Source organism: Tribolium madens, unplaced genomic scaffold (genome assembly GCF_015345945.1).
Source record: "Tribolium madens isolate multiple individuals breed KSU strain unplaced genomic scaffold, Tmad_KSU_1.1 Scaffold_20;HRSCAF=117;Tcas5.2_LG4, whole genome shotgun sequence".
Lineage (NCBI taxonomy): Eukaryota > Metazoa > Arthropoda > Insecta > Coleoptera > Tenebrionidae > Tribolium > Tribolium madens.
Genome location: NW_025400985.1, coordinates 7,463,508 through 7,489,357, shown reverse-complemented (window position 1 = coordinate 7,489,357; position 25,850 = coordinate 7,463,508). Strand labels below are relative to the sequence as shown.

The 25,850-nt window shown below is 36.6% G+C and overlaps 6 protein-coding genes across 7 annotated transcripts; 4 read left to right on the top strand and 2 right to left on the bottom strand.

The window, feature by feature from the left end:
• Nucleotides 1-1,198: 1,198 nt before the first annotated feature.
• On the bottom strand, nucleotides 1,199-10,138 carry LOC123005823 (ATP-binding cassette sub-family G member 4). The gene is made up of 9 exons (XM_044399811.1): nucleotides 9,980-10,138; nucleotides 7,393-7,514; nucleotides 6,590-6,707; nucleotides 4,949-5,135; nucleotides 4,278-4,896; nucleotides 3,408-3,574; nucleotides 3,087-3,356; nucleotides 2,877-3,032; nucleotides 1,199-1,888 (listed from the first exon to the last, which is right to left on the bottom strand). The coding sequence occupies exons 1-9, from the start codon at nucleotides 10,009-10,011 to the stop codon at nucleotides 1,544-1,546; spliced, it is 2,016 nt and encodes a 671-aa protein (XP_044255746.1). The 5' UTR covers nucleotides 10,012-10,138; the 3' UTR covers nucleotides 1,199-1,543.
• On the top strand, nucleotides 9,964-17,699 carry LOC123005821 (sushi, von Willebrand factor type A, EGF and pentraxin domain-containing protein 1-like). Of its 2 annotated transcripts, XM_044399809.1 has the most exons (22): nucleotides 9,964-10,807; nucleotides 11,345-11,476; nucleotides 11,525-11,780; nucleotides 11,836-12,012; nucleotides 12,063-12,209; nucleotides 12,259-12,441; nucleotides 12,488-12,700; nucleotides 12,752-13,204; nucleotides 13,254-13,375; nucleotides 13,422-13,536; nucleotides 13,607-13,825; nucleotides 13,878-13,969; nucleotides 14,022-14,352; nucleotides 14,403-14,564; nucleotides 14,615-14,938; nucleotides 14,992-15,433; nucleotides 15,504-15,860; nucleotides 15,911-16,494; nucleotides 16,544-16,897; nucleotides 16,944-17,186; nucleotides 17,236-17,421; nucleotides 17,474-17,699. In XM_044399809.1, exons 1-22 carry the CDS (start codon nucleotides 10,430-10,432, stop codon nucleotides 17,635-17,637), a joined length of 5,634 nt encoding a protein of 1,877 aa, XP_044255744.1. In that variant the 5' UTR covers nucleotides 9,964-10,429; the 3' UTR covers nucleotides 17,638-17,699. The 2 variants fall into 2 exon arrangements, with proteins under 2 accessions (XP_044255744.1, XP_044255745.1); XM_044399810.1 differs by lacking the exons at nucleotides 9,964-10,807; nucleotides 11,345-11,476 and having other exon boundaries at nucleotides 11,635-11,776; nucleotides 11,836-12,209.
• Nucleotides 17,635-18,993, bottom strand: LOC123005825 (homocysteine S-methyltransferase 1-like). Its single transcript, XM_044399814.1, has 5 exons — nucleotides 18,655-18,993; nucleotides 18,444-18,605; nucleotides 18,133-18,398; nucleotides 17,884-18,083; nucleotides 17,635-17,839 (listed from the first exon to the last, which is right to left on the bottom strand). Exons 1-5 carry the CDS (start codon nucleotides 18,815-18,817, stop codon nucleotides 17,689-17,691), a joined length of 942 nt encoding a protein of 313 aa, XP_044255749.1. The 5' UTR covers nucleotides 18,818-18,993; the 3' UTR covers nucleotides 17,635-17,688.
• Nucleotides 18,994-19,020: 27 nt separating this feature from the next.
• LOC123005824 (NADH dehydrogenase [ubiquinone] 1 alpha subcomplex subunit 10, mitochondrial) lies at nucleotides 19,021-20,559 on the top strand. Its single transcript, XM_044399812.1, has 5 exons — nucleotides 19,021-19,319; nucleotides 19,366-19,747; nucleotides 19,797-20,172; nucleotides 20,222-20,336; nucleotides 20,389-20,559. Exons 1-5 carry the CDS (start codon nucleotides 19,104-19,106, stop codon nucleotides 20,509-20,511), a joined length of 1,212 nt encoding a protein of 403 aa, XP_044255747.1. The 5' UTR covers nucleotides 19,021-19,103; the 3' UTR covers nucleotides 20,512-20,559.
• A 401-nt stretch (nucleotides 20,560-20,960) lies between these two features.
• LOC123005251 lies at nucleotides 20,961-21,398 on the top strand. Its single transcript, XM_044398922.1, has 2 exons — nucleotides 20,961-21,104; nucleotides 21,154-21,398. Exons 1-2 carry the CDS (start codon nucleotides 21,060-21,062, stop codon nucleotides 21,355-21,357), a joined length of 249 nt encoding a protein of 82 aa, XP_044254857.1. The 5' UTR covers nucleotides 20,961-21,059; the 3' UTR covers nucleotides 21,358-21,398.
• Nucleotides 21,399-21,517: 119 nt separating this feature from the next.
• Nucleotides 21,518-24,839, top strand: LOC123005250 (coiled-coil domain-containing protein 170). The gene is made up of 9 exons (XM_044398921.1): nucleotides 21,518-21,661; nucleotides 22,090-22,599; nucleotides 22,647-22,959; nucleotides 23,008-23,180; nucleotides 23,227-23,427; nucleotides 23,481-23,624; nucleotides 23,680-23,754; nucleotides 23,865-24,137; nucleotides 24,183-24,839. The coding sequence occupies exons 1-9, from the start codon at nucleotides 21,578-21,580 to the stop codon at nucleotides 24,708-24,710; spliced, it is 2,301 nt and encodes a 766-aa protein (XP_044254856.1). The 5' UTR covers nucleotides 21,518-21,577; the 3' UTR covers nucleotides 24,711-24,839.
• Nucleotides 24,840-25,850: the final 1,011 nt, after the last annotated feature.

Below are 25,850 nucleotides of genomic sequence, written 5' to 3'. Positions count from 1 at the left end.
GCAGGTAGTTTTTGAGTCAAGTCAAGTTCACCTTCAAATTCAAAAAAAAATACAAAACGCAAAAGTCTGCAAAAATTCATGACATTATCAAAAGATAAAACTGTAAATTTTTTGTTACTTTACGGTTTTTACTACCATTTATCACTAAATTTATCATAATTACCAGTTAACCAATCAAATTTGTATAAATAACTTTTTTTTGCTAGTGACATAAGCACTATTAGCAAATCACAACCGATAAATGCTACACTTTCCAAAAATTCTGCATTTTTGTAAAAACATTTTTTGTCCTTGACGGACCAATAGTGCTATATTTCTTCGTGTTCTCTATCATCGACCAGTTTTGTATCAATAAAAAATTGTTTGTTATAAAATCAAACACGCCTTCGTTTAAATTAGCACCAATATTAATTATTCGCGACGAAAATAAGCACGTAATTATATCTCCATGGAACAAAGTAGTAAAAAAACATTTTTTCAAAAGGTTACATTATTACACGTGTCGCAGAAAGCAGACTACAAGTTTTTTATTTGAGAACTGAATAGACTTTAAAATATCTACCTATTTGCATAATTTTCGCAGACGTCATAGCCTAGTGTGGCCTTCTGCAAAACTTTTTTTTTTATTATTCTGAGTCTAAACGTGTATTTAAAACACTTATTTAAGTCCTGAAATGGCCTTTAAAGCATTATTTTTATTGTTGTTTTATTATATTTTATAATTTTTAAAATTTGGGTGATGCAATTACACTTGTTTGTCTTTCCGCTAAAATCCGATTTAGAAAACGTCGAACCGTTCGACATTGCCTAATTAATCTTTATGTAACTGTTTCCTCAATCGAATTAAAATTTTGCTAACCGTTGTGCTTTCTCAAAAAGTGTTTAATTTAATGTGCGTTAAGCGTTACCACAGCGTTATATAATCGCAAGCAATCGAAATCGAGTCTAGGTCATTGTCGATATGGAATTCCGTATTAAAATCTCATCATTTAGTTTATTATTTTGTTGGAAATAATGTATTTCATGGCCGTGGCTCGAGTCAATGTTAAAATAGGCAAAATCGTTTCCCTTGGCATAGAAACAAATTCAGCTAAAGTCGGCTTACCTTCGAAACTCACCTCCACCTTTGTTGGAACACCTTTAAGCTTATTTGCAATTATCTTAAAATAATTCAATGTCGGGTATCACAAATGCGGTAATTTTTAAACAATTTATTAAACATTTTTTGTACATAATTGATACAGTATATAAGTATTAAAATATTTCTATAATTAGCGTATAAAAAATATAAATCGTATGATGGTCCAAGAGCACCTAAACAATTTTTCTTTTCATCGAAGGGTACCAGTCATGGGCAAAATTCTGGCAAGTTTCTTCTATTCAAAAATTTCTTTTTATAAATAACAGACAATCACAGCCCTACCTATCTACTATCACACGTGTTAAATAAATTGTTAGATATGAAAAAGAAATAACAATAACTTGGACACAATATGACTATACTACAAACCGTTGCATTACCACTTAATTAAACTACTCGGAATCAACGAGTCGACTTCAACTTCCATTTCAAGAACAAATAAGCGGCTATTCTCAGAATGAAGAAAATCGCCACGAGAGCGACTATATCAATCATGTAGCTCGAATTAACCATATCCAGTTCTTCCAAAGTGGTTGTGGGCGATTTGAAGTGACAATACGAGACGAAACATTGCAATTTCGGCCTGTCAAAGCCATAAGTGGCCAGGGCTGTGCCCTCAAACCCGTATCGGATATAAGACAGGTAAGTGATCCATCGCAGGTAAATCGGAATGGCGTCAAATGAAACAAAGAAGCCGGAGAAGAGCAAGAAAGGTACAGACATGACCGGTGCCAAGAAAACGCCGTTCTGAAAGAAAACAGTTCAAGGGTATTACTGATAGGAACGGAAGTGACCTACATGATAACCGATAATTAATAATTTCAACTAGTTTTCATAACCTTTAGTTCGACAAGGTTGATGTTTAATAACTAATTAAAAAATTTACGATCTGCTCGTACTGAAAGACACTAATTAGAAAAATAATTACACTTTTTGTACAAGTGAGCCGGGGTCGAATGGCATTTGGTCTTAGCCAACTCGGCTACTCAACTCTTGCTAATTTCCTGCCATTATCTCGCAGGATTTTAAGTGTAATAAACCGATAAGTAGAAAGTACTTAACAATCGAAAAAGACGAAATGAAGTAACTGAAAGCTTACACAATCAATTTTTTTGTATTATTACGTGCTTTCTACATGTTGTAAGTAATAAACTTTGGCATATAAAACGGGTTTATCCAAGTTCAAACTCCAAAATAAATGGCAGATCATATTTAGTTGACTTTTTCTGTGGTGATTCAAAACTCAATTAGTTTGGATCAAATAAGTTTGTAACTAAAAGAATATATAATGACTAACGCCATCTATACACTTGAAAATAAAATAAAATGTAGTAAAAACCGCCTTAATATTAATATGGCCCTGTCGGTGTAATGAAATATAACCAGTTTTCAAAACTTAGAAATACAAATATCCATAATATGTACACAGAACTGAGTATAAATTACAGAAATGACGTTTGCCGTATGCAAATACCCATTAAGTATCCATTCGAGCGCTGAATGCAGTTATTAACACATTTTTTTAATGGTTGGACTTGTAAACACATTTACATATCATGTGACGAAGTCCATTTTTCTCTTTGTTAAAGGAAGTTGAAGAAATGATAAAAATCGTCCGATATAATCAGCTCTGACGTGCTGCGAGTAGTTATCATTGACCACACATGACTAATTAATTTATTCACGTGATGGCACAAAAACATTGTGTTTTGTAACAATGAATCATTATAATTACCTGTACATTCATTGCAGCCCCTACGACGAGTCCAACGCTTTGTGCTACGAATGAAACGAGTAAACAAGCACCCAAAAACATCAAATAGCGGTTTAATTCAGCCGGTTGGGATGTCATAAAGTACACTATTGTTACGTACAATACACAAAATATTGTCTGAAAGCAAAAAAAAAACGTTACGTCGCATACAATTTTTTTTCTTCAACTTACTTGGAATGGTATATCCGAAATCGTAATAGCTAAATAGTAAGATCTGAGTGAATACCACCTATTGAAGTGTTCTTTGAGCAAAACAGGCATTTCTAGAGGGAATGATAGAATCGTAATAGTCATTGAAGTGTACATTAAGAACAACATATTGAAGAACAAAAATCCTAAATTACTGAGGACTTTAGCACCGTCGTTGCCTATTTTGAAATATAATGCACCGATCAAAAAACCGACTAGGATGTGAGCAAACAATCGCAGATACATCAAAGTCTGAAAAAATCCAAATTAATCCAATTTAATTAACAAACAATAAGTAATTACCCAATCACGTCTACTGAACAGCAAGGCACGACTCAAAATTATGAAAAACTGCTGAAATTCGGAATTGCCATAACGCGGCTGACGGACCGGAATTGTGTTGTCTAATAGGGCCGTGTCGGCGTTAGCTTTCTCGTAATTTGTTGTGATAGGGGGAGGTGCAGGCAAATCTGAAATTAATTAATCAAATCCTTAATAAAATTACAATATCAAATAAATTAGAAAAGGTGTTTAAATTTTGCGTCATAGTTGGCGGTGATATGAGTGTGTTGTGAACGGACCATAGTTTTTAATACACCCGGTGAGCGTTCACAACCGAATTTTCATGGATAGCTTTGAGGCCAAATTTAAAAAAACATCCGTTATAAAATAAAAAAAACGGGCAAAGTACCATCTCTGCGTCACGATTTGAAATAAAAAGGCCTTAATCCAGCCTAGCCTCAAGCCATCGCGGAAATTTGCTGCAAACCAGAAAAATCCAAACTAGTTTTCCCGGAAACCGGTCAACATTCCCTTACTTGAAAGCATCTTATTGGCCTCCAAAAAAAAATGCGACCAGTTTGAGCAAAGTTCATCTCGATAATTACGTATTGACTCGAGTGTACTTCAATTGTTTCTGAAAACACAAGTGATTTTGATTGATTTTTCCCCTCATAAACAACATGCCAAACATGGAAAAGTACATTACGTCTAAATTCGAAGCGATTTGCATGACCGACGAATTTATTTGTGTATTTTATTACAAGATATTCGATCGTAATTGCGCGACAAAAAAATTATTCAAATTTTCCCAAAAACGTCTGTCTCCAACTTTCCGTTACGTAAACCGAAAACAAGTTTCATTTTTCGTAGTATAATGAACTCGATACTTACTCTCTTTGACAATATCATTGACGGCATTTTGTAGCATAAGATTTTTATTTTCAGTAGCATGATTCGCATATCCTTTAGTTATATCATTGGTGATGACAGTCGAGTTATTCAACCCGTTTGTAATTTTAATCTCTGGGAAAGGTTTTCCTTCTCTGATATCATTTTTCCCGTTATCAATCGCATCGACCAGCTTCCTGGTATGGTCTCCGTATTCCCCACATGCCACTTCGATGATATACGACGCTGGGTTGTGGTACGATGGGCACTGGAGGCCCAATGTGGCCAAAAACGGTACCAACTCTTTCGTCGAGCCTTGGTACACGCATTGCCCATCGGCGAGGGTATACAAATGATCAAACATCTCGAATAGCCTCGCCGACGGCTGGTGGATGGTACAAATGATGGTTCTCCCCCCTCGTGCGAGAGTTTTCAATAGAGAAATACATTGAAAACACGAGGAACTGTCAAGGCCGCTGGTGGGTTCATCGAAAAACATGATGGGAGGATTGCTGACCAGTTCTAAGGCGATGGAGAGACGTTTTTTCTGGCCACCAGACAGACCACTGGTCATTGTTTTGCGATGGTCGAGCAGGCCAAGAGTATCAAGAATTTCGGTGATCTGGAATTTGGCAAATTAAACGGTTCTTGAGGAGGGGTTAAGGAGGGCTTACGATGTCTTCACGTTCCGATTTCGCTTTATCACCGATTTTGAGTTTGGCGGCAACGTTCATCGCTTCATCGACAGTTAGATTGAGGTGAAGCTGATTGTCTTGCATTATGTAAGCGGAAAGTTTGCGAAATTGGCTTAAATCACGCTCGCTATCGTTCATCAGGATTTGGCCTTGCACTCCGTCCGTTCTAACCAAATTGTATTTTAAATTAACAAAATGCATTAACGACTCTTTTAAAATCGACCTTATTATACCAATTTTTAGATTTTAAAGTTGGCGGTGGTATCAGTTTTTACACGTAAAATCGCTTTTCCTTACTCCTAGCAAAAATATTAATTTTTCTCTAAATTAAAACATGTAATTACTTGTTACCTACAAAATATGTTTAGTCAGAGCAAATAGCTTTCATTGCTATCCTTCAAATTTACAAAACGAAGAAAACAAACTTTGATTAATTTTATTTAAGTTGGTATACATATCAAATCTGAAATTTAACATTGGTACACTTGATTTTCATAAAAACTCGTAAATTCCAGGAAAATTGATCTTAATAACAATCTTTTATTAATATATTTTTTTTTATTTATTTAAAACTTTTAAGGTGGTAAGAACAAATTTTACAGTTATGTCCCATAAATAACAATTAATAAAATATTTTGGTATCGAGTTGCTATTCGTAATCATTTTGATAATCTACAAATATTGTCAATTGTTATATCGCATGACTTCTGGCAAAACTCTATTGGCAACACTGAATAATTGATAATCCTAATTTTTATATCAGGATGTTTCAAGAGTGTGGCGGTTGAGTTTGAGAGTCAAGGTTGCCAAATTAAGATTTTCAATTTGATGCCAACTTGAGAGTAAGTTATTTAAAGGAAAAAAAGAAGTCTGCTGGTATTTAGTAATAAATAAATGTAGGTAAGTATATTGTTTTTCCTTATTTCATGAACTAAAGTTGGTATTCGTATTAATTTAGACGATGAAAGTAGATTAAAGTCCAAATTGAAATCAAAATAATTTCCTAAATTGACTCAATTGACCTAATTAAATGCATGTAATAATTCTGTTTAATTGAATTAACGTGGGAAGATTCGTTAATAGTAATTTGATGTCAAGCTTTCCCAGCAAAATATTTTTTCTGTACAATGACATGTTTCCATCGAATATTTATATGATTAAAATCAAATTAAACATAATTTCTTTGAGATAATTAGTAACTATTTATTAACTCAACAGTCATAAACCGAGACACGTGTAGAATCAAGAAAAATGACTTTATTGTCCGGAGAACAAGTAAATACGTAATAGATAATACTTCAATTCCGTGCCTAATTAACCTTACCGGAGGTCAAACAAAATCTAACTTCTTTTTCAACAAGTTTTTTTTTCTGATTTACAAGTTCTTGAGACATTTTGCATAAACTACAATTTGTTTGATAAAACAATGACCAGTCGTTGAATTTCAATCAAGCTTCCATTCAAAGGAAAAATTAAGGCAAGTCAGTGATAAAATTCCTCCTAGAATTGGTATAATAAAGGTCAAGTGGGTCAAGCACAATCCTCGTACGTGAGATTGATAAAACTCCAAATGTGCTCCAAGTCATAAAAATTCGCTTTCGAATTGCGAAATCAACTCACCTGTACCCCGTAAGGATATTAAGAAGGGTGGACTTGCCGGCCCCCGAGGGGCCCATAATTGCCGTGAGTTCGCCAGATCGCAGCCGTCCACTCACCGACTTGAGAATAGTTTTTTCGGCTGGAAATTAGAACAAGTCTCATAAATTTGAGTTCAAAAGTCAAAAGCGGAAAAATGCAGCGAGAGGATATATTATATCTTATCACAAGTGATTCACAAGCTTTGTCTTTGGATGAATTTAAAGTCCGAAAAGTTGACATTGGGGGGAAACCTTGAGCCTTGAGCACCCAAACGTGCCTAAGGCGAATCATTGATGAAAACACGTTTTTGTCGTAAATTGTTCAATGCTTCGGAAAAACACACGGTTTTTCGAAATTTTCAACATGCGGAAAAGCTTTCCCGCGTTTTATCTCAATAAATAAACATGAATGCGATTTAAAAATAAAATTTGAGTTCATTAGCATTCCGTAGCCTTTGTTTCACAAGAATTAATCAAAAATATTGATATCGTCACAGATTTTAATTTAAATCATGGGACTTTCCAATTTTTGTTTCTCATCTCAATTATTTCCAATGGGGCTTCCACCCGAAAAAATAAGAGAAACTTAATTTTGTCACTTGTTAGAGTTAGAAAGTCATAATTGCCACTTATGTCATAAAACAACCGAAATTTCATTTTTATGTCATGCGAGTGATTGTCTGGTAACGCAACCCCAATGCCATTGTTTTGCAGCCGCTGGAACAAACAATTGAAGTTCGCCCCCAAATCGATAAAATCCCTCCCTGTAATTTGAATTTTGCTCACCTTTGCCTTGTTTGACGGTGTATTTGAGGTTGGAAAAAGCAAGATCGACTTTAGGCCTTTGTGGAAGATGTGTCAGCGTCTTCTGTTGTGTTGGTGTGATTTGCACTTTATAATCGGAGCTCCTGTTTTTTAACAGAACTGTGTCAGTCGCCATTTTGTTGACAATTTGAAAAAATCACAAAACGATCAAACTTCTACACAACCCACAAAACCACTCATCGGCAGCGCTCGATAAACTATGATAAATTAAATTCGATGAAATATACGCGGCGAAGGACGAGGCTGCCAGTGCAGTTCGTGCGATTAGGCCGACTTTTGTTGTTTTGTTGATCAGAGTTGGCGCATGCTTGCTAGTATGTCAGTGATGATCAAAAGTTGGACTTTGGGGACAGATGCTGGTATAAGGCAAATGAGCGTGGCGGGACAAGGGTCAAAATTTACTCTGGGGTAAATGCATCTACTATCTAACGTTTTAGTCACCGAAATTACTAAATTACTAGTCGATTTGTACTTTGTCATTTCAGTAATTGTTACAAAAATCTTGTTGTACACAAATTATTGAAATTTATAACGATTAGTTTGTTTGAAGGCAACAAACAACAACATAGTAAACATATTGAGCAATTAATTATTATTAAAAAACGGTAATTAAAAAGAGAAATTTAAATTTGGCGCGTTTCGATGTGCAAACAAGGCATCCGCGATTAGTTATTTAGGGTGAATTTCTCAATTTGTTTGTTTTATAATTTGCTTCAATGAGTTTGCTCAAGTCTTGTAAATTTGGAAACCAAGGTTGATACAAAACTGGTTTTAAGTAAAAGTAATTAAAACAATGAAACGAAGCAAAACAGCAGGAAACTAAATTTGATATTTTGCTGAAATTTTATTTTTTACAAGAAATTGTAACCGTAAACCTTGACAGAACGTTGTCATTTCGCATAAAAGCATTTTTTATAGATAACAAACAAAAATTGTCCACTGCATATTTCAAAATGTGATATGATAACATTGACAACAGTGCTTATCTGAAAAAATCTTACACATTGTCAGGTGCATACAGACTAGGATTGTATTATTAGACAAGATTAAAACACTTTTTAAAAATTGTTTATTATATTGTTCAAAAAAAAACGAAAAATAAGTGTTTGGTACCACAATTTAATCCTAAAACGCCACTAAATATGATTGATTATCTTCGACGCCATTTCAAATGTTCTGTTACAGTCATTCACACAAGTAAAATTATGTATTATGTCATAAAAATTTATTGTATTTTGGCTTTTTCGTAAACATAATACAAAAATTGTGGTTGATTTTTCCCAGGTTCGTTCTTACATGTTGTGGCTCTGACTTTTATTTATTAATTGTAAAATATTGTGTTGGTACTGAAAAAGTTTGCTCGTTATTTGTTATTTTAAACACAATTCTGAAAATTGATGATAATGTGTCTTATCTGATAAACCTTGAAAACTTTGTGCACTATAAAAATTCCTGGATTGATTCAAAATTTGGATTTTGGCCATACTTTAGAACCAATGACACCGCATTTGGAAAATTTTCATCACGGAAATTCCAATTGCATTACTTAATTTATTTCAAATGACCGAATAATTTTGAAAACTTAATTTTATTCTACATTTTAGAGTTTAGACAGTGGTTTAGAGTTATGCATATCCAAAAATTCATCGGATATTACCTTGAAAGGTCATCCAGTATAATTTTCACGACTTTGAATCTATAATGAAATAGGTAATTTAAAAGTTCCGTATTTGAAGAGATAAAATAAAGTAAAGACGTCATTTCAATTAAAAAAACTGACGGTACAAAAAAGTTTTATACTGAAATCGAGTTCTTGCATTAAAAATGATTGGAAAAGTCATAAAAAATAAATTATAGAGCTTAGTGAGCTACTGATAATATTTTGCAAACGCATCGAGCCAAGCCCATCAAAATTAATTCAACAATTTCGCATTTTGACCTTAATGAGCCACGAATATTAAAAATTAAAAGAGGCGAACTTCGAGCTATTGATGCATATTACGAATATTTAGAAATTATTAAGTACGTGTAAAGGCTAGTATTTGTTTATTTTTATAAGAAAATGTTTACATGCTTGACTTGTAATAAACTGTAAAATGAAATGAATAAATAAAAAGATGTAAATGAGATCTGGTTATATGCAACCAACAATACACATATTTTCAAAAAAAAAATCATAGTTGTCATGTTTTTGGAGTAGTTTACATGAGAATGAAGAAAAAAAGTTTTGATTTGTTACAAAGTAAACGTCCTAGGAAGTTCGACTTTATAATCTCTCCGATAACATTTGACCTAAATCGTGATAAAATGTCTTTTAGCTCGACAGCATTTAATGACCTTTGAACGTGATAATTGTTAGATGAAAATTTTGAAGAAGGACAGGGACGGCTTTCGGCTAGGTCACCTAACAAGTAAAATTATATTAATCCGCGTTAGCGCTAGATGGCATTTTTACTGACGAAATAATGAGTAACCTACACCCCGAGGCGATGCAACATGCGCCTTCATATTGCAAAAAAATTACCACTTTTTGGAAATAAGGGCTTACCGATTATTGTTGAGTAGAAAATTGCGCCCCATGTTGTCGAATAGTTATGAGATGCACTCGTACTTATTTCATATCGTGGTGAAGAGTTTAAGTCGACTGAGTTAGCGTGAAATTATAGCCCGACGAAAGTGAGAGTTTAGAAATCGCTGGCTGTTGTATAACTGAAAAGACGACTTGAACAAACTCTTGTCAACCTCATTTGCTTCTTATCTCTCTTTCTTTCGGGTAAACAACGCGATGATCTCAATACTGAGTTGCAATTATCACACTGTTAATTTCGATGGTTCAATAAAAGATTAAGAGACCTTTAAAAGTAAAAATAAAAGACGCCGATAATAAGAAAAAACAAAGACAAACATTGTAGCGCCATGTGGTACGCATATGATAACCAACAGTCATATCCCGAAGGAAGACTCCGGATTAGATTAGTTAGCAAGAGAGTTAGACACTATGCATTGCTATTTCATCATTGTTGTTGTGTTATTAACCTCGGCGAGTGCAAATACCCAAAAGATCAGTCTAGAAACTTTAAATAATTACAGTGAGTTTCTCAATTTTGGAGTGAAAAAAGTCAAACTTAAAAAAAATTCTCTTGAAAATTCCATCATTAAATCAAAAGTGGACGTCTTGGGGGACATTTTTAAGAAAAATATCGAGAGTTTGAAAAACACACAAAAGCTGGAACTCATTTTCCTCATCGATGGCTCGTCGAGTGTCGGCGAAACGAATTTCAGAAGCGAATTGAAGTTCGTTAAAAAATTATTGAGCGACGTCACTGTGGATTACAATCACACAAGGGTTGCAATAGTCACCTTCAGTTCTTCAGTCGTAAGTGTTTTTTTTTTAATTTAAAAATATTGGCACAACCTCAGTTTGCGGATTCGATAACATAGCGATTCGACAAATACCCGAATCGAGCAACATGATTGGATTAGTGCTCTGCAATCAATTTACATATTCGATAATCTATTGGTTGCTAACCAACGGTCAAATATTTAAATTTTATTAATTTTGAAAAAGTATTTCCACGCTAGCAAACCTATTATTTTTCATACTATGTACTCGTACGTATACGTACGTCTTTTCCGGACTCAATAAAATAGTACGTAAAATGGTCATTTTAGGTACTTAGTTTCCAAAAACAGTTTTTCTGAACGAATACGTCAATTTGGTTAGTCAAATAACTATTGGAACAGAAAAAACTACAATTTTTTGATGTGTTGGCCAATATTATTTTTTTAAGTTTAAAATTAAGTTTGAACTATGGTATGCATGAGATCTCGATTTAAATTTAAAAAATGCACCAAATATGCAACAATGTGATCTTTGAGTATTTCGGAAATAAGAAAGTATGATGTCTTTTAGATAACCAATATTGACCAAATAAGTGAACCACGAAAAGAAAACAACAAATGCTTCCTTTTGAGCAAACTCCTCAGCAAAATTGACTACACAGGTGGAGGGACCTATACGTTAAAAGCATTCGAAGTCGCAAAAGTAATTAAAATTTTTATTTTTTGCTTTGGTTTAAATTTTTCTTTGAAGGAAATTTTCAAGCAAAGTCGTAACGACTCAGAAAAAGTCCTTTTCCTTATTACTGATGGCTTCTCAAATGGCGGGGACCCAATCCCTCTGGCCAATGAACTAAAAAAAGACCAAGTCAAAATTTTCACCATTGGAATAGCAAACGGAAATTACAAAGAATTGTATGAGTTGGCCTCAACTCCGGGTGAAATATACAGTTACTTGCTGGACAGTTTCGATGAGTTTGAAAGTCTAGCTCGACGTGCTTTGCATGTAGGCTAGTACCACTTCAACACTCTTAGAATTTTTGTTCCTAAATATGTGATTTCTAGATTTGAAAAGCGGTGAGTATATCCCTTTAGGTATAAACAGTCCTTGTGCCAATTTATGCGATGACGGGGATTGTTGCGACAAAAATGCCCTTTGTACGTGTGGTACCACTACGGGACACTATTCCTGTATTTGCAAACTTGGGTACTATGGTACCGGACTCAAAAATTCATGTTCACGTGAGTTTTGATTATTTGGAAAATTTGGTGGTATTACAAGATGTGTCTAGCGTGTCCTGTCGGTCAGTATTCAGATGGGCTTAATTTGTGTCGCCCTTGCCCTGATATGCACCACACGACCACTCCACCAGCGTACAGTGTTGAAAATTGCACTTGCAAGACTGGATATGTACCAACTAAAGATAATCGGTGCAAAAGTAGCTAATTTCTGATGATTAGACAAGTTGGGTGACCTTTTCATTCTAGTATTGAAATGTTCCAAGATGTCGACCCCCGAACACGGTTATTTTGTCAAAAAACGAGACTGTGGAAATGTTTTAAACAGTGCTTGTGGTGTCAGATGCGAAGTTGGGTACACTTTGGTCGGAAGTAGCATTAGATTGTGTCAGAAAAACGCTACATGGAGTGGCGATAAACCATCATGTCAAGGTTCACAACTCAACAATAATTATACTGTGGTGACGTTTATTTCCAGTGAAAACATGTACCAAACTGCCACCTCCAGCTTATGGGTCAATGATATGCTCGCATAGCGATCTCGGAGTGACTTACAACGAAACAGAAGAAAATCTACCAGTAGATACAGTATGCACATTTACTTGTCAAGATGGCAAGACTTTAATTGGTTCGAATCAACGCACTTGCCTGCCATTGGCCCGATGGGACGGCCTTAAGACTTCATGCAAACGTATCTAAAATCTCTCCATTTTGAACCGTTTACTAGACCCTAAATTTACAGAAATCAAATGTCCCAAACTACCACCTATTAAAAATGGGCGAATTGAACCCAAATCGTGTACCATAGGCAAACAACCCTATGGCAAAAAATGCAAAGTTATCTGTAATCCGGGTTTCGTGCTTGAAGGCCCACAGGAGAAGACGTGTACCAGCAACCATGGTTTATGGGACACAAAATTCGAAAGTACCATTTGCAAAGATAAAGAACCACCGAAGATAGCTTGTCCGCAAAATATCACTGCGAGTACCCAACCGGGGAAAAATTTCGGTACGGTTTCGTGGAACCATCCCCAAGTTAGTGATAATGCCAAAATGGAAGTTTCAGTATGGATGAAACCGAGTATTAGAAATATTGGGAGTTTTAAATTCCAGATTGGGGAAACTCTAGTGACATATTTTGCACAAGACGCGTTTCATAACAGAGCAAAATGTAGCTTTTACGTCATAATTAAAGGTTAAAAGTAATACATAGTTTATTTTTTCTACGACATTTTTTAATTCAGATGAGGAACCACCGGTTATTGACAACTGTGTAAGTCCACCGACATATCTCACCAATGAAAAAGTCGGGGCTAACATCACGTGGGACGAACCTAATATTTTTGACAATTCCCGGAATGTTCAAGTATGGATGTTTCTCATACATTGATGACTTAAAAAAAATATTTTAGATCAAGCATAGCCATGATTTCGGGTACTTCCCCCTTGGTACTACTGTAGTAACGTACACCGCAAGTGATGCTTACGGAAATCGTAATTTTTGCGCAATTAATATAACAGTTGAAGGTAAATACTGCATTTTTCCCAACAACTTACCAACCTTGGTACATAATAAAACTTTACATAATGCCATCAGAGGCTCAGTGTGAGGCTTTATTGGACCCGATTTATGGTCATAGCGAGTGTTCATCGGTCAATGACGGTATGCAATGCGTCATAACATGTCAAGAGGGTTACGCAGTACCACTTTCACAACCTCAAGAAACCTCAGATGATAATCCTACACGTTTTATGTGTAATAATTCAGATTCGGTTTGGTACAATCAAGAAGATTTAATGTTTCCCGAATGTTCGGGTATGAATGCCACAAACTGCAACTCCTATTTTATTCCTGTATTGTTTTTCAGTGACAGAAATACCAACCGAAATTGAACAAAACGGTACCATTAGTGTTGTATCAGAAATAGACAGTTGTAACAACACCGAAAAAATAAATGATGTAACTGTTATGACTTTTGATTGGGTTTTGTAAAGACAGAATTGACTTTTAGCTCGAAAATGATATTAAAATAACCCTTCAAGAAACATCATGTGAAGAAAACTGTACTGTAAACACTAATACTACTTGCGTTGAAGATACAGAAGAAGAAAAAACAAATATTATTAAAAGGGAAACATTTGAAGAGATTCCACATCGAAACACGAGTCGAAGACGAGGAAAGAAAAAACGTATTAATGTCAAATTTCAAGTCAAAGGAAAATATGTAAATCACACCCAAGAGCCAGAAAACATCAATTTAGGGTCACATAACATTTCCATTCATTACAACAAACCTACATTTTTCTGCCCTCTTGGTTTCGTTCCAAGGAAAGGCAGATGTGGTAAAAGCCCTTTTCTCCATTTTTTTTTCTCCCTAAAAATCGAGTTTCAGTCCAATGTCCCAAAGGAACGTTTCATAACACAACACGAAACCGGTGCCAAAGTTGCCCTTTTGATACTTATAACGACAATTTAGGCCAAACCCAATGTACAGTGTGTCCAAAGAATCACTCGACACGCAAAGTGCATTCGAAAAAAATCGAAGATTGCAAAGGTTGGGTTCTGTGGGACACCATTGTGTTTTTACAAATGTCCTAATTGTAGAACAGTGTCCCCCGGGAACCCACGCCCGAAAAAAAATTTTCAGACAGTCGAGGCGAAATCCGAGTGTGACAATCGAGCGTGCTACACTGCGGCCATATTGCCGGTCCTGTCATGTGGGTTTCTACCAATCGGATTTCGGTCAATTGAGGTGTATACCCTGTCCAAAAGGATACACCACACTTGTCCGAAAATCCACCAGTTTTAGTCAATGTGTACCAACAGCTATGGAGATGTGCGCAAAAAACCCCAACATTTGCAATGCTGGTAAATGTGTCCCTAGCACAGAGTTTCAATACACATGCGAATGTCCCGAGGGTTTTATAGGTGAAAGCACACATTTACATGCATTTATTTTTTCTATAACCGTAAAATTCAAGGGTCCCATTGTGAGCGCAAAATGCGAATTTGTGATTCAAACCCGTGTTTTAATAACGGAATTTGTCAAGAAATGAAATCAAATTTCATATGTTTGTGCCCTAAAGGCTTCACCGGAACATTGTGTGAGGAAACAGAAGAGAAATGTTTGTTGATTTGTTTAAATAACGGTACTTGTCATCATGACGAACCCGATGATTATTTCTGTTGGTGTCCCCCTGGATATGGGGGTGAGACGTGCGAAATAAAACTAAATTATTGCAGTATAAATATTTGCGAAAATAATTCGACTTGTGTTGATGAACTCAACGGATATAGATGTCAATGTTCGGAGGGTTTTATTGGGAAACGGTGCAATATTTTGCCTTGTGATTACAAGCCGTGTCAAGGAAACAGTATTTGTGTGAATGTTATGGAAACAAATGCCACGAAAAGTAGCTACAAGTATGTAAAATTTTTCACGAGTTGCATCCACATTTTTTTTCGGGTGTGGAATTCTAACTCAAAATTTTAGTTGCGTTTGTCCGGAAGGCTTCATAGGAAAATATTGCGATGAAAAAATTGACTATTGTCAAGATAGTCCATGTTTAAATGGCGGCATTTGCTCAAGCCAATCCTCTTTCTTCGTGTGCACTTGTCCGCGATTTTTCTACGGTAAAAAATGCGAATTTCAACGCAAGTCCGACTATGTTTTGCACTTTCAAAAATTTTCCACGACCGATTATATAAGACTGAACGGTTTCGAGCGGAACCTGACCCAAATCTCGGCCTGTCTCTGGCTCCAAACTAAGGATAACTTCAATTACGGAACACTCCTATCTTACGCAACGAAGAATTATGATAACGCATTCACTCTAACGGACTATACCGGGTATTACAATTCCGAAAAAATTCAAATTTCTCTCTTATACTAAATTCCAGACTTGTGCTATATGTTAATAATCAATACGCCGTCACTGATGTTTTACTAAATGACGGCTTATGGCACCACTTGTGTGTCACATGGACAAGTCCTAAAGGCCTTTTCGAACTTTATGTTGACGGCAAAATCATCAAAAGTGGCTCAGGACTGGCCACCGGAACCCAAATCGCAGGAGGCGGAAATATGGTCATAGGTCAAGAACAGGACATACTCGGAGGGCATTTCAGCCAATTAGAGACTTTTATCGGCCGTATGGCTTACTTTGACGTTTGGTCGAAACAACTGACAGTCGATGAGATTCAATCACATATGACAGACTGTCATGACATGGCATATGGCGATGTTTTCGGCTGGCCAGACGTACAAAACCACGTCGAAGGCAACGTCAAAATTGATAATTCCACGTTTTGTGCCAAATGCGAAGACCCCAAACCGGTCTATAACGGCATCATCAACATTGCCGATAACATAGCCTACTATGATTGTTACGAAGGCTTCTATTTGAGCCACGAGGCATATAAAGAGGGTCGTAAGTGTACCAAAGCGGCAAAATGGGAGGGAATATACGAGCCGTACTGTAAAAGTACTTTTCTCCTTTTGTTGTAGTCACATGATTTAGTTTTGAGTTCTAGGGGTGTATTGTGGTAACCCCGGTTACGTCCGCAACGCCTACTTAATCGGCACGAAATATTATTTCGGCGAAAGTGTAACTTATAGATGTTACGAGGGTTACAATTTGATGGGCAATGGTACTATTAAATGTACTGAAAACGGTACTTGGTACCCTGAAAAACCCACTTGTGTGGGTCTGCAATGTACGGCGTTCCAAAAACCGGAAAATAGTTATTTGACTATTTTCGCGGACCATAGTTACGAGGACTTCATCGAAAATGAATCAACTTTCGATGTTGGGACCCAAGTCGAGGTCATCTGTGACCCAAAAACTAACATTTCGGGCGAAAGTGTGATCACGTGTCAGGAAAATGGTAATTTTTGATTTTTGAAAATTTATTTCCTTTTATGGATTTTTAGGGACTTGGGATTTTGAGCCGCCCAAATGTCTTAACAGTGTGACACAGTTGAGCTGTGATGTTAGCAAAATACCCACGGCGCCTGATAATGGATATGTGATTCTCGAAACGTTGTACGAGGTCGGGAATGGTACTGGCAATATTATTTTTTACAAGTGTCGGACTGGTTACAAGTTATTTGGGGATAATTCCACGTCTTGTATCATCGACGGGTACTGGACTGAACCCAATATCACGTGCAGGCGTACCAACTAAAAATTTGCAATATGTACGATTACATACAAATTTTTTAGCGGTCGAGTGTCCTATCCCAAAATACAAAAACATGGTAATAAATACGGAACCCGACCAAAACGGGAAATACCATTTTGGTAATATGATAAAGTTGGATTGTATCGATGGATATAAGATTTTCGGCGATGGTACTACCCGATGTCTGGCTAATGGGCGATGGAGCCGAATGCGAGCTAAATGTTCCAGTAAGTCAAATTTTAATTATAGCGATTAAAAAATTAACATTTTTTTGTTCAGAAAAATCCTGCCGCAAGCCTTCAGTCAACGAGGCCACAATCATTGTTGGAAATTCTTATCTATTCGAAGATCAAGTGACACTGATTTGTCCCAACAAAGGTCAATACATTTTGACCTGTGACAGCACAGGCACGTGGATAGGAGATAAAGATAAGACATGCTAAACTTTATCAAAAAATTTATTAAATGTAGAGATATTATCAAATAAATGCTTTTTACGAGTTATTTTCTTCCCACTTTCTCACCTCATCTGCGATTTTTGTTATGTAATTATCGCAAACTCGGCAACAACCCCCGATAAATTTCACCCCCAAGTTTAGCCAAATTGGGACATATTCCTCCAATTTTTCACAATTATTATCCCACCTATAAAAATTATTACAACAAATACACAGAGGTTGCGCAGTTACCCTAAATCTGGGTCATATTTCTCCCCACTGTTTGCATAAACTATCAACGGAATGCCAGTTATCTCCTTTAAGAGGGGCTCCACAGCATGGGGGGCTATACAATTGACCCCCACCGCAATTATCTGATCTGGATTTAATTTATAACACGAGGTTGCAGCGTCTTTGAAATTATCGCCGTGTGCTGTATAAACCCCCTCTGCCTACAAATTAATTATACAATTTCAATTATGTTATAAAGTAGTTAAATACTTGACAACTAAATGAAAGCCACGCTTTGATATTTGGATACTCTTTTATCAATTCAACAATAATTTCCGCTTCCGTTTTACTCGGGATTGTCTCAATTGCAAGTAAATCAACCCCACCCTCAATCAAAGCTGAAATTCGCGACTTGTGATAATCTATAAACTCCTCCCTTGATATCCTCTCAGTGTAATAACCGTTATATTCAGACCCATCGTGTAAGTAAGCACCATAAGGTCCAACTGAACCAGCAATCAAAGGTTTTGCGTCACCTATTCACTTTTTTCCGTTAAAAATCAGAAAAGTGTAGCAACTACCTTGCAAAATGCCGTCTCTTTGCGCCCTCTCGATTGCTGTTTTTGCCAAACTTACTGATTTTTTTATAAGATTATAGCTTTCCTCCTTTGAGAGATTTAAATATTTCATAAAACCCGGAATACTAGCTTGATAACTGTTAGTTTCGATTATATCACAACCGGCTAAAATAATACGGGTTAAATGGGCGGAAGTGGAGTCACATGGGGGCACCTTTGATATAATCCAGGTGAACACGAATAACAGCTTCCGGATCCGATGCTAAAGACCTGGCGCTCCACAAAGGGTCCCCATCGAGAGATTTTGAAACGTACTTACTCAACTGGAAGCCAAAAGATCCATCTAAGAGTACAATTTTCTTTTTCTGGTCCGACATTTTACCAATAAGTGACAGGTGACGTGTCTCACGACCAGGAATAGAAAAAAAAACATATAGATTTTGTTGACAAAAAATAAATTTGTCTGTTATATTTATCCCAACATATATTTAAATTTATTATTTTTATAAACATAAACAATTATTTTTTGATAAATATTTAAATTTCTGTGCATTGGTACCACCACAACGCAGCTGAAATAACTAAACAAGTGTCACCACTGTCATTTGTCAGCTGTCAAATTATTTTTACATAACATCAAATTTTCGAAAAATTTAGCCCAAAATGGCAAATTTGGTTCGTATTGGGCTGCGTTTGGCCAATAAGGGTTTATTTGCGAAAACAGAAGTTACGTCTTTGCGATTTATCAGCGGTAAATTGTTGCGATGCCAAGACGACAGGCCCCCGAAACCAGCCCCATGGAACTACAAAGAAAAGTCGTACACGATTTTAAATTACTGGACTGACCGAACAACATCACGGCTCGATGAAAATTCAAAAGTAGATATCAAATGTGCCTTAATTTTTGTTCATTCAACTGTTTTAGATTGTGGTAGTTGAGGGTCCTGTAGCAGCTGGCAAGTCGAAATTTGCTAAGGAATTAGCCGAGGAGTTGGATATGTTGTACATGCCTGAAGCGAACTTAGATATGGTTTATATAAACGAGTATGGTTATGATTTGAGACAGTTGGATGAGCAGTTGCCAGAATCTTGTAGAAGTTTCGATGTCAAAGATTTTTTGCTTACGCCCAAACACAAAAACACTGCTGGTTTCCAATTTCTTCAATACCATACAAAATATTCGCAATATATCGACGCTTTGGCTCATTTATTGAGTACAGGACAAGGCATTGTCCTTGATAGGTGTTGCTTTTCAGATTTTGTCTTTGTTGAAGCAATGTATAGTCAAGGATATTTGTCTAAAGGCGGTAATTCACTAGCACAGTGATGGAACATCACTTTATAATTTTATTTTAGCCTACAAAGGTTATTACGAAGTCCGCCAAAACACAATTAATGAGCTTCTGCGCCCGCATTTATTAATTTATTTGGACGTTCCTGTCAATAAGGTTCAGGAAAATATCAAAAAGCGTGCCCTTCCTTTTGAAAAAAATTCGCAAGTGTTGACGCCTCAATATTTATCAGTCATGGAAAAAGTTTACAAACAGAAGTACCTCAAAGAGTTGAGCAAACATGCAGAACTTTTGATTTACGATTGGTCAGATGGGGGCGAAGTTGAGATCGTTGTGGAGGATATTGAGCGTATCGATTTTGATAATTACGATCTTCATGATCCCAAATGCAAAGATTGGAGGAGACACACTGAGGAAGATTGGGGCGCACTTAGAAACAAGTAGTTTTTTTATAAAAATCTTTTGTTTTATTGGCATTTTTCATTGTAGGTATGCCGATCACAAAGATTCCTTGCAGAATTATTTCAATGTTCCACTTCATCACGTACCGGAAATGGTGATTGATGCTGAAGACGCTAAGATTTATCACGATATTATGAATAATGTTAGTTTACTTGAGAAATAATAAGTTTTTGGTATTAATCAGTTTTTTACAGGCACCTGGAGAGGTTTACCAGCCCGGCTTTAACGCCGATATGGGCGATACGGGGGTACTTTTCAAAATGTCGGGACACCATCGTGAAACACTGCCTTTGAGAGAGAGGAACTTAGCGAAGTAATTGTAATATATTTAACTTGAGGAGATGAATAAATTTGTTTTTAAGTAATAACGTGTTTTATTGTGAAAAAAAAGTGTATATGATATTCAGAGTTCAGAAACATTTTTATAGTATTGGTGTATAGGCAACTAATTATACAATGCTGAAATTATTTTAAGAATATGCAATTTGCTGCACACATTGGTGGTTACACTGGTATTTATGTGGTTATTTTGAATTTCAGAACCTTGAATAATTTGTGTGTTTTATCTGAGAATTAAGAAAATGTTTTTACAAATCTATTAATAACATTTTAGAATATTTTATAAGTATGTAATGATAAAAAGACAATCATTTATTCTACAAATTGATTAAAACAATGAAAAATTCACACGATTTATTTTAAGTAATGGATTTTCATTCCTAATCAAAAAGAAAATTGTAACTTGAACTTAAATCAATCTAATATAAATAAATTCATTGGCTCTCTTAACACCTGAAATAAATTTGGCACTGTTACAACTCTAATCATTCGCAATTAGTCTTTCCTTCAATCAGTTCATTACAGAATGACTCCAAAACTATCAAACCTTCGTCATTTCATAAAACCACAGGTAAGATTAAAATGACAATTCCGACAAAACATTTTTACAATTTTCCCAGAATGGTTTTAAAAGATTTTATTCAAATGGCCTCCCGGAGAACCTTCGTCGCAACTACGAAAAATTTCAGCGCGACGACGGCGTCCCCATTTACATCAAAGGTGGTGCAAGCGACCGAGTCCTTTTAGGCCTCACTTCTGTCATCCTCGCCATAGGACTTGTGGAATCCGTCCGCACTCTTTTCAAACTCGACCGCAAAAAATAATTATGTAAAAAGTCGCAAATACAATACTATAAGTACGGTAACTAGTGAGTTTTATTCCCCCTTGAGGAGGACGGACTCCTTGGTTATATCGATTATACGGCCAGAGATGGCGTGACTAAACTGTAGCATTGTTGTAGTAAATAAACGTTTTTGAAATTATTTACAAACACTGGTCGAGTTTAATTGTAATTTATGGGTGATTCAAATTTAATAGGCGATCATGGCTGCACCTCCTGAATCCGTCACATCTGGAAATACGGAAGAGGATTGGCAAATATTTGAAGTGCTGTGCAAAGACAACGTGGTAAGCTAGCAAAAATAGTATTTGGGAAAATTGTTTGTATGCACTGAGGGTTGCAATGCAATATCGATCCGATTCACTCGTGGCGTTCAACCAAACCGAGCTATTTTTAATCAAGAATTTTTATATAAAAATCGGATCATTCGTTAGATGGTACCGAAATGAAACAGGTCATCGATTTATTATCAATATGACAATAAAGAAAAAGCGACAATTTTCTTAATTTCCTCCCACGAACAAAAAAATTATTTCTCCTTGAAGACAAATTCAAAAATTTTGAAAATTTTCAAATGGTCTAATTTGGCCTTTCGTGCGCACACAATTGATCTTCAAACTGCGGTATCCATCCCCGATTATGCGTTCCTATCACGGAATTTCTGTCAGTGTTTATCAACCCTGAGAGGTAGGTAGTTGACAATGGCTTTTTATAGATGGACGATCCTGAAGTTGACGTAACCACGACTTTGCGTAGCGAACTTGCAGCTCTTCAGTACAAACGCGATCGCCTTACTTCGGAATTATCAGAAATGAAAAGTCAGTTACGAAGTCGAGACCAGCGATGTATAGATCTCCAAGTGGAAGCGGACCAGTTGCGCGAACAAGCAGCTCGTCAAAATGCAATTATTGCTTCGCTCAAGAAACGCATCCACGAATTGGAAGAACGCGAAAGGAACTTATTTGCAGCACAAGGGCGCAATGAAATCGCTATTCAAACTTTGCAGCGTGATAATCGATACAATGAAGATAAAGCAAAGGAATTGGAGAAGAAAGTGCGAGCGCTTGAGCTCGATTTAAACTCTGAAGAACAGAAAAAAGAATCGGCGAGACTTCAACTCCAGGATTTGATTCGGCGACTTTCTGTCGCTTTGGGAGTAGATTTGGCCGAAAGCTCACATCTTACTCCGGAGTCAATCGTTCATAAAGCCTCCGAATTAGTCCAAGTATTGTCCCACCGGTTTTTAATCGTCGTTTTGTGAGTATTTTTTAGGAAACTTCACGGTTAAGAAACCGGTCTAATAACATCCAAGACAATTTATCGAGTACTGAACTGGATTTGAGGACGTGTCGGGAGAATTTAGATCGGACTTTGGCCGACAAAGAGTGTCTTCAAAGACAATCGGCGGCTCAAGTATTAGAAATTGATCGGTTACGTCAGGAGAAAGAATCTCTTGAAATACAACAAAGAGTCCTGGAACGTGATTTGAACGAACTCAAGGAGAAATTGGCTTTTTCCAATCGGAGTCTAGGGTCGGCGAGTGGGAATATCGCCCAACAGGAAAGCACAATTTGTCAGCTTAGAGGTTGCTAAATTTCATATTAAGCTTCCAAATTATTTTTTCTTAATTTAGATGAATTGAAAATTAGAGAGGAAAAAATCCAAAGATTACAAAGTGAGCACAGACACACTTTGGAATCATTTTCGATTCTTTTGAGTACACCGTCTCGTTTTGTCGATTCGTTAGAAACTGCAATTAAAGACCGGATTAGAGATATCCTTACGGATAATAAAGATAAAGAAACGGTAAGGCTGGTGATGTTTGAAACGCTTCTCATTTTAATATGTCTAGCAAATTGAGGCTTTGAAAGATAAATTAAACCACGAGAGTCAACAATTAACACGGCAAATCTCGCTTTACGATCAAGCAAATTCGAGGATTCGTGCACTGGAAGATGAAAAGAATCATCTTGAAGCCAGATTGCATAAAGCCGATGCTGAGATCAGCGCGATGGAGTTGTCAAGGGATGGCTTGAAGAGAGACAAAACCACGGTAGTTTCAAAAAAATACTCAAAGATTAATTAATTAATTTTTTCTTCATTTAGTTTATGAACTTCTTGGATCGTCTCGCCCGCGCTTTAAACATGGACGAAATTTCGCACGACATTGGTGTAGATCTCCACACTGAATCTCTTCTTCTCCGAGCCGAACAATTATCACGCCTTGAAAGTGATAAACTCGTTGATAAGGTAATTGGATTTGTCAAATTGCCCTTAATCCAAATAATCAATGTTTGTGTGGTAGCTGCTTTGCTGTGGATACGGGACTTTGCCCCGGCTACGTCGTGAACGAACTTGTCATGACATACCGTTACGCGAAGTAAGACCTTAGCACAATTCACACTTTAGTTAGCAAAGAAAGCGCCACTTTGCTTGTTGAAACTCCTCCAAAACCCAAATCCAGTTTTAATTCCGTTTTTTATCCTCTAGACCGCTCTGGTGTACCAACTGCAACGCCGAGTCCGTAACTTAAGAGAGCAAGTCCAGCGAAAAGACCTCCATCTTGATCTCCTTCGCCGAAAACTAGCCTTACAAGAAGACAATATCAAGACCAAGTGCCTTTTACAAAATGAGCGAGATGAGGCAAACATGCGAGTCAAGAAATTGGTCAAACAAGTCGACCGTCTCCAAATGCAACTCTCAGATGCCAAATCACAAATCAGGGATTTAAACTCGCAACTGGCTGAAGCTGCTGACTACAAGGTTCGCACGAGTTGTATATTTTTCGTCTACTTTCAACTTTTGCAGATCACTGCCCTCGAACGCGGCCGCAAAATCGAAGACTTACAAAAACGTCTCATCGAATCCGAAAGTCTCCGGACGAAATACAACCGAAAAGTGACCCTTCTGAAAGACCAAGTCCGCCAAACGGGAGACACTATTGAACAAGAACGCAACATTAGTGAACACTCTTTGCAACTCCTCCGCGACGAGTTGGCTCGAGTCAAGGACGAGTTATCCGAAGTCCAGCGTCGCGAAGCGCAACTTCAGAGTTTCAAAGGCTCGATTGCGAAAATTCTGGGAGTTGCGTTGCCTATGCCCGATTATGAGCTTATTTCTAGGTTGCAAAAACTGGTGGATGCGCATCACGATTTTACGCTGGTTTCGAGGAGATATGATGATCCGGTTTTGAGGTTGGCCACTAGAAGTCCCACGGCGGGAAGTAGGTGTACTAGGACTCCGGATAGGTCGAGATATGATGATTCCGGGTACACAGATGCGGCGGACATTGATGATATCGATGATGATTTGTTTAAAAGACAGAGGCCGTTATGACAAACGCATTTTCATGTCTAGAGGACATGGCGTGACGTAATGTGTTCATTGAGGTCTTCATGTTTTTTAAAGATAGTGCATTAAGTGCAATGTTGTGTAGAGAAAGAAATAAATTATTACTTAACCGTATTAAGTGTTTTATAACGAGTTGCTTGTGTGCACGAATGATGACAAATCTTACCTGGAAAATCATGAAAGTTGCATCAAATATGACGATTTCTGAATAAATAAATACAACATTAAACTCTTTTTTGTGAAAAAATATACAAAAACAGATGATATAAAAATTTCTCCAAATACATCAAGATGTTGCGTCAACCCAGTTGACATCATCAGGATGATAATAAACTGAATCATCTATTTATAAAAATAATGGATTGTGGTTAAAACAATGTAGTTTTGAAAACTCTAACAGTTTTGTTTTTTTGGGTAGAGCTTAATATCGATTTACAAATTATTTCTGATTATCTCAAACTTCAAACAATGAAATAACTTTGTGGTCAGATGTGTATCTCGCTCGAAAAACTTGTCGCTGACATAACGGACTGTCTTGGTCTGCCTCCCGGTGGTCCCCCAAAATCCGCTCCATACACACCCGGAAACCATTAATCACTTGATTTCTTCGTCACCAACTTCATGCATGTTTGAGTTTCTGTAACAAAGCAATTACGGTTGACCGTCCTAACCGTAAAAAAGTCTCAAAGTTATGCAAATCGTCTTGTCGTTTATTTCGCATTGTTTGTAACACTGACATAACGAGCACTTTGTGGTACAACAATCCCTGAACCTGAAACACAATTTTCCCAAATATGGCTTGGCAGTTTTCCCCATTATCCTTGAAGGTTGACACGTACTAAAATTTAAGTCGTTTTAGTTTAATTAAAGGCCGGCTTATTAAATGATGTAACACACAAACAGCCGAACTGAAATTTCTTCGAAATGGCTTCGAGCGAAGTGAAACTGACACGCTTTTGAGAAGTTTTGAGGTGAAATTGAGGAACAAAGAATGCAAAATTTTTTTTGGCCTCCTGACATGTAAATGTCAAATTAACGTACAATTGACACCTATTGAAAGACTGTATTTACAGTCGCCTGAGCATTTTACGCACAGACGAGTGTAAAGTGACAGTTTTACCGCAC